The following is a 12,563-nucleotide window of genomic DNA, read 5'->3' as shown; positions in this document are numbered from 1 at the left end:
CGAATTTCGTCCCGTGGAAGTTTTCTGCACTCCCTGTTAAGACTCACAAAATCGTAATGACACGATTGCAAACAAACCATTCCACGGGTGGGGTTAGAACCAGCGATCAGAGAGTCATGCAACTCCAGAGCCACTGGGCCAGCTAGCTACAATAAGATTCATCCAACTAGGTATATTTATACACCAATGGAAGGTTAGCATAGGCACCACTCTGACCACAAATGCAAGTTTTTACAGACGAATCTAACTCGTTGGTCTGGAGTTTTATGACTCTCTGATCACGGGTTCTAACACCACCCGTGGTATGGTTTGTTTGCAATCGTGTCATTTCAGTTTCGTGAGTCATGTTGACGGCTTTGAGGGGACTTGAGCTAGAGTTCGTCACGGCCATGCTAGTGGAAGATTTGTCTGTAAAAACGTGCATTTGTGGTCACAGTGGTGCCTATGCTAACCTTCCTATAGTTCTTAAATATACCTAGTAGGATGAATCTTATTGTAGCTAGCTGGCCCAGTGGCTAACGCATCGGTCTGGAGTTTTATGACTCTGAGCGCGGGTTCTAACCCCACCCATGGTATGGTTTCTCCCTATTAAGGTTTGGGGGTCTGTAAATCACACCCAAAACTAGTTTTTCATGGTCCTCAAGAAGCTGTTTCTACACAGATTCAGTGGCCAACGCTTCTAATTTTATATCTCGTCTAACGCAACAATTTAAAGTATCTCTAACTTACATAGCCACTCCACCTCCCTTCCTGTTGAGCCTATCAGTGTGGAATAATTTATAGCCTTGTGTGTGGCATTCGGAAGGAATTTCTCTATCTTTTAATAATATAAATAATATCTATGGTTCCAGCACTTGCAATTAACCTTAGCTCATCTATCTTATTTCTTACACTCCTACTAGTAGTATAGTAAACCTTAAGAGAGCTAGTCTCTCACTGCCCTCTGCTGTCTCCCTTTGTTTTGCTGACCAGTTCCATTGTCTTTATTTGTAATTTTATGATGAATAATGTCTTTTAGATATATCCCTGAGGTATCCTGGTAATATCTGCTGTTTTCAACCTATGTGCTGCAACCTATTTGTTTCCCACACACACACCCATACCCCTATCTTCTATCAGTTTAAAATCCTAGACAGATCAGCAATAGCCCTCTCTATCGAGTTGGCCAGTGCTACCACCCCTGTTCCAGAGAGATGCATACATATCATGTTTGCCATAGAAGTTATCCCAGTTGTCAATGAATGGGATTGCAAGTTCGTTGCAGTATCTGTCAAGCTAACAATTTACACCAATTGCCCTAGACATCCATTCATTGCCCACTCCCCTTCTAGGCAAGATGCTACATATGACTAGGATCCCTCCCTTAGACCTAATTAAATCTTTAGCCGAACTGTACTTTTCTAGTCGATGACCTCCACTCCAACACAACAGATATTAGTGCCAGGAAGAAAAAAAGACTCCCCTTCATACCACCAATTCTACGACATTTATCTTTGCAGATATACAGGGTCTAAAGCCAGCAACAAATAACAAGATATCTTTCATCCGTGGACTGCTTACGGAGTCGTATGCAATTACCCGGAGTTTACCTGGAGAGAGTTCCGGGGGTCAACGCCCCCGCGGCCCGGTCTGTGAACAGGCCTCCTGGTGGATCAGAGCCTGATCAACCAGGCTGTTACTACTGGCTGCACGCAATCCAACGTACGAGCCACAGCCCGGCTGGTCAGGTACCGACTTTAGGTGCTTGTCCAGTGCCTGCTTAAAGACAGCCAAAGGTCTATTGGTAATCTCCCTTATGTATGCTGAGAGGCAGTTGAACAGTCTTGGGCCCCTGACACTTATTGTGTTGTCTCTTAACGTGCTAGTGACACCGCTGCTTTTCATTGGGGGGATGTTGCATCGTCTGCCGAGTCTTTTGCTTTCGTTGTGAGTGATTTTCGTGAGCAAGTTCGGTACTAGTCCCTCTAGGATTTTCCAGGTGTATATAATCATGTATCTCTCCCGCCTGCGTTCCAGGGAGTACAGGTTCAGGAACTTCAAGCGCTCCCAGTAATTGAGGTGTTTTATCTTCGTTATGCGCGTCGTGAAGGTTCTCTGTACATTTTCTAGGTCAACAATTTCACCTGCCTTGAAAGGTGCTGTTAGTGTGCAGCAATATTCCAGTCTAGATAGAACATGCGACCTGTAGAGTGTCATCATGGGCTTGGCATCCCTAGTTTTGAAGATTCTCATTATCCATCCTGTCATTTTTCTAGCAGATGTGATTGATACAATGTTATGGTCCTTGAAGGTGAGATCCTCCGACAATGTTCGCGGCTTTCACAGAGACCCACATAAAGGATCACTTGAACAACGAAATAGGGATCCAAGGTTACAACCTATACAGATGTGACAGAGTGAACAGGCAAAAGGAGGGGGGGTTGGCCTGTGTATCACAGAGTCACTTATATGCTCAGAACTGCTAAATGCCTCAAATGATGTAGCTGAAGTTTTAGCAGTAAAGATCGAGAAGCAAAACTTGGTCATTGTGGTTGTATACAAGCCTCCAGATGCAACGTCTCAACAATTCCAGGAACAGCATTTGAAAATCTTCCAGCTCCTGCCCCCAACAACTTGCTCTTGGGGGATTTCAACCTAAGGCACCTAAAATGGAGGAAAATAGCAAATAATGTTGTAGTAGAGATAACACCAGAAGGCAGCTCAGATGAAAACTCGCACACACACGAACTTTTAAATCTCTGCTCCAAATTCACCTTAAACCAGCAAATAATAGAGCCGACAAGATTGGAGAATACGCTGGACCTCATCTTCACTAACAATGATGGTCTGATACGAAATGTCATCACATCTAAAACAGTATACTCAGATCACAACATAAAGGTTCAGACATGTATGCGGGGAGCCCCATACTGACAAAATATGATCAGTCACGAGGGAGCCTTCACCAAATTCAACTTCAATAACAAAAACATTATGTGAGACCAAGTAAACCAAGTATTAAATAACATAAACTGGAAAGATAGATTAAGCAACACGGATCCTACTCTATGTCTAGAACAAATTAACTCTGTGGCACTTGAGGTATGCTCAAGGCATATTCCTTTAAAAAAAAGGAAGAGAAGATGTAAGCTAAAAAGAGAAAGACGCTTCCTTTACAGACGAAGGCAAAGAATAACTTTGCAGCTAAACGAGACCAATGTATCTCCAATACGTAGGGAGACATTGGTCAGAGAAATAGCAAACATCGAACTAAAGCTAAAGGACTCTTACAGGAGTCAAGAAACACGAGAAATAAAAGCCATAAATGAAATTGCAAGAAAGCAAAGTATTTCTTTTCTTATGCCAAATCAAAGTCTAGGACAACATCCAGTATTGGGCCCCTACTTAAACAGGATGGGTCCTACACAGATGACAGCAAGGAAATGAGTGAGTTACCGAAGTCCCAATATGACTCGGTTTTTAGCGAGCCGCTAACCAGACTGAGAGTCGAAGATCTAAATTAATTTTTTATGAGAGAGAGACAGAATTTGGTAGATACACGCCTATCTGATACTATCCTGACATCAAATGACTTCGAACAGGTTATAAATGACATGCCCATGCACTCTACCCCAGGGCCAGATTCATGGAACTCCGTGTTCATCAAGAACTGCAAGAAGCCCCTATCACGTGCTGGATGCACTAGAAGACAAACAGAATGCAAATGTAATATACTGTGAACGAGATTATTTGGTGTTTCTGGTAGCGGGTGAGTGAATGATACGTCTTCGGAGGCTTCTTACTTTATTCACAAAGTCGTGGTGGGTACACAGGCTTGTGTGTTTGTGCCCATGGCCCGGGAGGGCCATGCCCACGAGGGAGAGAGGAGTAGGCTTGTTGTCTGAGTCTAGGCTGCTGAGAGAGTGAGAGCGAGTGGGACCAGCGTCCCACTGACCTGGGCAGGCCTAGAGAGGGCAGCACCTGAGTGCTGCGAAATATGAACTAAGCTGGCAAACAGCATAGGCTGTCTGTGCAGACAGTACAGGCTGTCTACATTTGCTCGGCCACCTACCTCGCATCGTCCCAACGCGACAGTACTGATGGTAAAAAAAACTCGGTCTCATTCTCGTAAGAACAGGGCACAGAAAACAAAATAAAAACATGTATATACATATGGAAATGGTAAAAAAAAACTTCCTACAGGGAGGGAAGAAAAAAGCATGTGGGGTGTGCTGAAAAACGTGGTCAAAGGCAGCGAGCGTCGATGGACATCACTGCACACCTTCCTGCATCTGGACAGATACTGCAACACAGGAGATATTGCTGTGGCTGAGCTGTGATGTAATGGGGTACGGTCTCCTCTGGAACGGTGAAGCAGCCATCGGAGTCACTGCAGGGTTTCACTCAACCTGGGGCATGACATGCTGGTGCCGTCAAGTAAGGCATCATCAAAACTCGGCAGCTGGGCAGGACTTCTGGCAAGCGACTCAGGAGGACACTTCTCGACTGGTACTGTCGCTGGGGCTGTCACTGCTGGCGAGCGTGGAGTAAGTCGTGGAGCGAGTCGTGGCAGAGACAACTGGGCAAAACATCAGGGAGTCGTAACATCATACACCAGACTGCAGTGAGCGAGCTAGCAGTCAAAGTGACATCATCTTTGTGCAGGAGCTCACTGAAGCTTGTGACACAAGGCTGACACAGCACCTGCCAACAGGGCTAACTGCGGCTTGATAAGTGTCATTCTCTCGGCAGTTGGAGTTATAGTAGAGGTTAGTCTAAGCATCCCCAGACTTGTTTCTCTACATATAACTGCACTGAAGATCTGGAGGTGAAGTGAAATAAATCTCGATGGGAATTGTAGTAGGTACAATTCTGCAGAACATCTATGAGCGACGAGCATAAGAGCTTTCTGTACAAGGGACTCATACGCTCAGGGCTGACTAATATCAGCTGTCAAATGTGCTGGTCACACCGAGTGACAAGTAACACAATGATGCTGCTCTGGTGTCTGGGCTCAAGACCACACTGGGCACACGGAAAACTTTACACACACCCACGGTACATGCGGTATAACATAGCTTAACTAGCAAATGATGCTTTTCTGTGCACAAAATTTACACTAAGCCATACACTAACCCGTGAGAACACTGACTGAGAGGAATTAATTGACACACGACATATCTTCTCTCTATCTTCTCAACAGTACTGACATAATTACTGAAATGCTCGATGTGACATCATGTGATGTCAGGCGTGATGTCGCAAGGTGACATCAGCAGCACTGTGACATCAGCAGACATCTCGAGGTGACGTCAGGCAGACATCGTTACGTCATGAAGTCAGGCAGCAGCAGACCACACCTGGGATGTCTAGCTCAGTAACTCACATGCCTCGTAGATCCACATGGCTTCGTCCACATCCCACATGGCATCGGGATCCACGTAGCATCATGATCTATGTGGCATGCTGATCCATGTAGTTTCGAGTGGCCTTGAGCACTTGGGTACATAGCCCTGGCAATGAATTCACATGGAAAACAGCAGAAAACACAGCAGAGGGAGTGATTACATAGTGGTGGAGTGTGGTGGTAGGCATGTGAGGTGTGAGTGAGGCAGGAAGCCTGCCGCTTCCTCCTCTCCCACCCACAACACAGGGAGACAGGCACACTGGATGCAGAAATCACCACAAAAGCTCACCTCTGGCTTGCTGAAATAGTTGTGCTGGGCTGAACAACAACAGCAGAACATGCAAGTGACGCTGAACACATGACTTGAGAAACAGTGTGGGACTCTGTCGCGTGGAGTCACTGGGATGCCAATTACAATTCTCGAAGAAATTTGGTAAATTTCAGGTAGATCCTGCTTGTACCTGTGTCTGGATGCCGAAACGTGCAGACACGACATCAGGATAACTCGTTGAGAGACGGATGTGTCTTGCGTGGGGTGATGAAGTGAACACAACTTCATTCTATTTCCTTCCTCTCTCTGCTGCGACCACCGCTTCTCGCCAACGTTTACGAGATTATTTGGTAGTTCTGCTGAGCGGGGTTCAATGATAAACGTCTTCAGAGGCTTCTTCATTTGCAAAGTCGTGGTGGGTACACAGGCTTGTGTGTTTGTGCCCATGGGCCGGGAGGGCCATGCCCACGAGTGAGAGAGGAGAAGGACTGTTGACCGAGTCTAGGCCGCTGAGAGAGTGAGAGCGAGTGGGACCAGTGTCCCACTAACTTGGGCAGGCCTAGAGAGGGCAACACCTGAGTGCTGCGAAATATGAACTAAGCTGGCAGACAGCATAAGCTGTCTATGCAGACAGTACAGACTTTGCAAAAGCCTTCAACAAGTGTGACCATGGTGTAATAGCTCACAAAATGCATGATAAAAGAATAACAGGAAAAGTTGATAGATGGATCTATAATTTCCTGACAAATAGAACACAAAGAGTAGTAGTCAACAGAGTAAAGTCTGAGGCTGCTACGGTGAAAAGCTCCGTTCCGCAAGGCACAGTACTTGCTCCCATCTTGTTTCTCATCCTCATATTGGACACAGACAGGGATATAAGCCACAGTGCCATGTCTTCCTTTACAGATGACACCTGAATCTGCATGACAGTGTCCTCCATTGAAGATACTGCACGGTTCCAGGCGGACATCAACCAAATCTTTAAATGGGCTGCAGAAAACAATATGAAGTTTAACGATGAGAAATTTCAAGTACCTGCTCCGATATGGTAAACGTGAGGAAATAAAATTTTCATCGGAGTATAAAACAAATTCCATCCACATAATAGAGCAAAAAACTAACGTCAAAGACCTGGGAGTGATCATGTTGGAGGATCTCACCTTCAAAGACCATAACATTGTATCAGTCGCATCTGCCAGAAAAATGACAGGATGGATAATGAGAACCTTCAAAACTAAGGATCCCAAGCTCATGATGACACTCTTCAGGTCGCTTGTTCTATTTAGGCTGGAATATTGCTGCTCACTAACAGCACCTTTCAAGGCAGGTGAAATTGCTGACCTAGAAGATGTACAGAGAACCTTCACGGCACGCATAACTGAAATAAAACACCTCAGTTACTGGGAATGATTGAAGTTCCTGAACCTGTACTCCCTGGAATGCAGGCGGGAAAGATACATGATTATATACACCTGGAAAATCCTAGAGGGATTAGTACCAAACTTGCACACGAAAATCACTCCCTATGAAAGTAAAAGATTCGGCAGACGATGGAACATCTCCCCAATGAAAAGCAAGGGTGCCATTAGCACGTTAAGAGACAACACAATAAGTGTCAGGGGCCCAACACTGTTCAACTGCCTCCCAGCATACATAAGGGGGATTACTGATAGACCCCTGGCTGTCTTCAAGCAGGCACTGGACAGGCACCTAAAGTCGGTACCTGACCAGCCGGGCTGTGGTTCGTACATTGGATTGCGTGAGGCCAGCAGTAACATCCTGGCTGATCAGGTCCTGATCCACCATGAGGCCTGGTCACAGACCGGGCCGTGGGGACCTTGACCCCCGGAACTCTCTCCAGGTAAACTCCTCTCTCCTACCCTTCGCGATATTTCCACCAGCACTGAGACAGATAATAAGCTTGTTCCCATTACCTGACATGATATTATCCAACCTGCTGACTATGTCACTAACACCAGCTCCATGGAAACACTCTCTCTCACCTTCCTATCTCTATTACAGAAAGCACGGTCCATATATCTTACCGGTGAGTGACCAACCATAAGAATGCACTTCCCTCTATTAACAGGTGAAGTAGTACCTTTAACTTCACTGACCACTGATGTACACTCATCCTGGAGAACAAAGAAGCGATTTCCTACCTTCAAAACTTCTCTCTCAACTTTCCTTATTTCAGACCCGGGGTGCGTACCCAGGATATGACAGCCATTACCTCTCTGAACTGCAGTACTGAGATGTTGGGACAGAAAACTAGTTACCCTGATGAATCTTTCACCTATCGCCTTAAAGAACTTGGATGCTGTCTTTCCCCATTTGATTATTTACTTTGATTTGAGATCTCTCTAAGTCGGAAACCATTTACGTAAAAAGAAATAAAGTACGTGAAATCAATTATCATAAATCATTCTACAGCAAAATAAACCCATTTTCTTTCCAATTTCAGGCCTCTGCTTCACTTCCTAAGACTTCCTACTTCAAGATGGTGGACGTATGGCTCCTGTCTAGTATCTTCTTTATTTTCATTATTATTGTCATTCATACTATTATTGATAGAGCAAGAGACTGGGATGCTATCTCGGGATTCAGGAGAATGGCTCCTTCTCCATCACCGTCTGGAAACGTACCGTTATCAAACTATATTTATATGAAAAACCTTAGAACCAGCAGTGTGGACAACGTACCACTAGACATGGAGAACCGCAGGAGAAACTCAGTTGGACTATCTACGAGAAATTCTCAGAGTGCCAACCAGTTGGACATCCAGTCACCCCCTGAAGAGTTGCAAGAGTTAATCAGCTTTAAGCCTGTCCACGAAATCATCATTCTTGGAGCCAGAATATTCGTATTGGCAATTCTCGTTGTCTTCCATATTGTTTATTGGACTGTTGTTTTAGCATAGTTTGAAACACTAATGGTAAGCTACTTTTCTTAGTGTGATATTATATCTTATAGCATTTGGAAATTTGAAGATAAAACACAATACTCATTGGTATTCGCTTTACGCAATTAAGAAATGTGTTAGAAGCATCATGAGAAATACGTTTAAAACTCACTGTAACCTTAAGCATTCCAGAAGGCCTCATAGATATCAATCTCGGAAAATATTATGTTCATAAATAAAACACTGACTAGTGTAACCATGACAACAATCCCTTACGTTAGCAACGCGAGCAATTGAAATGTTATCCCCAATCTGACACACTTTATATGACAAGTATATATATGAGAATATAAATGTTACATTTGCATTCCAACGATCAATTTGCAGCATTTGGATATCTGTTGAGGCAATATCTGGGCTGCCGGAAGCTTTATCAAGCCTCAGTATGATAAACCGAGCGAAACGTAACGCAGTGAAAGATCCAACAATTGTTGGATCTTTCACTGCGTTACGTTTCGCTCGGTTTATCATACTGAGGCTTGATAAAACTTCCGGCAGCCCAGACATTGCCTCAACAGATATCCAAATGCTGCAAATGTACTTATTCATTTATCTACACAAAATTATATATATATAGCAGGCATCATAAATACGCACGCCTTTTATTAGATTATCTCCTGGCAGTTTCGAAAAGTGCCAGGGCATTTTTTGTATTTAAAACGATGCCTATCTACCATACTGACAAAGTTATAAACGATTGGTTAAATGATTCTGAAATTTTAATCTTCAGTAACTGGCCTAGTAACCCATCAAACTTAAATCCGATAGAGAACATGTTAAACGTGAAGCGTAAACTTCATCACTTGGACGTGTCTACTATTGGTAAACTCTCGAGTGCCATTAAGCAGGTGTTGGAGGATACTGACTTTTCTCTCCTCCACACTTTAGATATACCAGTGCCCAGGAGACGTTAACTTAGTCCATCAAGTGGAAGGGTAGTTGAATTTATTATTATTATTATTAAAGATTCGCCGGTATCCTCCCGGCCCGGGCCTTTTCCAAGTGGTGGCCCGGCCTTGGCTCCCTCTTTAGGGAGTGTCTGAGACCTAAGTCTCCCATGGGAGGAGGCACAAGTACCTCCTCATCTTTGGGACCAACTGTCCCCAGGCCTAGCCACAAGCTAGGCCTCTCTGGTCTGCCATCCCCGCCCCAAGGGGGCAAATGGCAATGACAGTCTTATGAGCTAAAGGCTCGGGCTCACGCACCTACCCTACCCTAGATGGGCTGGGCATGGTGTCGATCCAGGGTAGCTGAACAAAATATTAGGTTGAGTACCCCATAAATATTTCAGAATTTTATGTTAACAATAATTTATGTAAGTGTTTTTATTATCTTTGTGATGAATATATAATATATATATATATATATATATATATGTATATATATATATATATATATATATATATGTATATATATATATATATATATATAGGGAGGAATTCGCAAGAGCAGGCGAAATATACACAAACACTGATCTCTGGCTGACGGAGACTCGAACCTACGAACCTTGGAACAAGGTACGCAGTGCTATACCAATCTACCCACACTGGACCAATACCTTGTACATCGATACCATGCCTAACCCTTCTAGGGTAGGGTAGGTGCCTGAGCCCGAGCCTTTAGCTCATAAGACTGTCATTCCCATTTGCCCCCTTGGGGCGGGGATGGCAGACCAGAGAGGCCTAGCTTGTGGCTAGACCTGGGGACAGTTGGTCCCAAAGATGAGGAGGTACTTGTGCCTCCTCCCATGGGAGACTTAGGTCTCAGACACTCCCTAAAGAGGGAGCCAAGGCCGGGCCACCACTTGGAAAAGGCCCGGGCCGGGAGAATACCGGTGAATCTTTAATAATAATAATAATAATACCTTGGAGTCCAGCTTGCGCTAGACTTTGATCCAAGGCAGCCAGCTTTCAGGAAGAAGGCTTACAGCTTTTCATCTCATCCCCTGCATGCATCAGCCTTACTAGAGATATTAACAATGCAAGGAATTCGCAAGAGCAGGCGAAATATTTTGGTTCAGTGTGGGTAGATTGGTAAAGCACTGTGTACCTTGTTCTAAGGTTCGTAGGTTCGAGTCTCCTTCAGCTAGAGATCAGTGTTTGTGTATATTTCGGCTGCTCTTGCGAATTCCTTGCATTGTTAATATCTCTAGTAAGGCTGATGCATGCAGGGGATGAGATGAAAAGCTGTAAGCCTTCTCCCTGAAAGCTGGCTGCCTTGGAACAAAGTCTAGCGCAAGCTGGACTCCAAGGTATTGGTCCAGTGTGGGTAGATTGGTAAAGCACTGCGTACCTTGTTCCAAGGTTCGAGTCTCCTTCAGCCAGAGATCAGTGTTTATATATATATATATAGATATATATATATATATATATATATATATATATATATATATATATATATATATATATATATCGTGCCGAATAGGCAAAACTTGCGCTTTTGTCTTGAATAGCAACGCACTTCTTGCCGAATAAGGCAAGCGAAAATTTGTGTATGCAATAATTTCGCCAAAATCATTCTGAACCTAACGAAAAAAATATATTTCACTGTGTTTGTTTATTATTAAGCTATTGTAAACTTATCTATAATATATTTAGATGGATTAGGCTAAATTAAATTGCGATTGTTATAATAAGGTTTAGTAAGTTTTCTAAGGTTCTTTTGCTACAAAATTATTAATTTTTACATTAACATAAATTAAAAAAAAATATATATTTAAACGTATAAGAGAAAAATTTAGAAAGGACTTAATTTTAAATGAGTTCTTGCTAATTGAGTAATTTTACCTATTCGGCACGACATATATATATGGAGGTACCACATCTACAACTATATAATCAGTTATTTCACTCACTGTAAGTTTATTATTATTATAATCAAAAAGTCACTGTAAGCTAAGAGCTGAAAAATTACTTTTGTTGTGGAACAAAAACCCAAGTATAAAAGATAAAGTATTTTAAGTGTGTATTATCCTATGTTTTATCTGATGTAGAACAGAACGAGGCACATTAAGTATAATAAAATATAAATATATATATACAAAGATAGGAAAAATAAACAAGAAATAAACAATTCCTTTGTGTTTGTGCTACAAACAAAAAAAAACTTGGTGAGAAGGATTATTAAATTATTTTGGTTAGAGAATCATTTTGTAGTTCATGGAAAGAGAAATTAACGATTCTGTGACTAGCCGGGGATCGAACCCAGTGTTGTCATTTGCTTACAGGCTACAGCCACTCGTTCGTGGTGCATTAATATGAAAAGAAAAATATAATATAATGATATTGTTTACTAACATCATTTCAACCATACAGCAAATGAAACAAATCTGATTTAGAAGGATGTGTGACTCTGGCTTAAGAAAGATATGGTAAACATGAGGAAATTAAATCTTCATCAGAGTACAAAACAAATTCTGGCCACAAAATAGAGCGAAACACCAACGTCAAAGACCTGGGAGTGATTATGTCGGAGGATCTCACCTTCAAGGACCATAACATTGTATCAATCGCATCTGCTAGAAAAATGACAGGATGGATAATGAGAACCTTCAAAACTAGGGAGGCCAAGCCCATGATGACACTCTTCAGGTCACTTGTTCTATCTAGGCTGGAATATTGCTGCACTCTAACAGCACCTTTCAAGGCAGGTGAAATTGCCGACCTAGAAAATGTACAGAGAACTTTCACGGCGCGCATAACGGAGATAAAACACCTCAATTACTGGGAGCGCTTGAGGTTTCTAAACCTGTATTCCCTGGAACGCAGGAGGGAGAGATACATGATTATATACACCTGGAAAATCCTAGAGGGACTAGTACCGAACTTGCACACGAAAATCACTCACTACGAAAGCAAAAGACTTGGCAGACGATGCACCATCCCCCCAATGAAAAGCAGGGGTGTCACTAGCACGTTAAGAGACCATACAATAAGTGTCAGGGG

At 43.1% G+C, this 12,563-nt stretch overlaps 1 protein-coding gene across 1 annotated transcript in view; it reads left to right on the top strand.

The window, feature by feature from the left end:
• The window catches only part of LOC128706008 (uncharacterized), a 76,426-nt gene extending 67,410 nt beyond the window's left edge, over positions 1-9,016 (top strand). Inside the window, exon 9 of the mRNA XM_070087357.1 lies at positions 8,122-9,016. Within this exon, the coding sequence (XP_069943458.1) occupies positions 8,122-8,577 (456 nt within the window). The 3' untranslated portion in view covers positions 8,578-9,016. The remainder of the gene's footprint in view (positions 1-8,121) is intronic.
• The last annotated feature ends 3,547 nt before the right edge of the window (positions 9,017-12,563 follow it).

The sequence above is a fragment of the Cherax quadricarinatus genome, chromosome 21 (genome assembly GCF_038502225.1).
Source record: "Cherax quadricarinatus isolate ZL_2023a chromosome 21, ASM3850222v1, whole genome shotgun sequence".
In the NCBI taxonomy this organism is placed as follows: domain Eukaryota; kingdom Metazoa; phylum Arthropoda; class Malacostraca; order Decapoda; family Parastacidae; genus Cherax; species Cherax quadricarinatus.
Note: the sequence above shows the minus strand (reverse complement) of the source record. Positions and strands in the feature narration are given on the sequence as shown.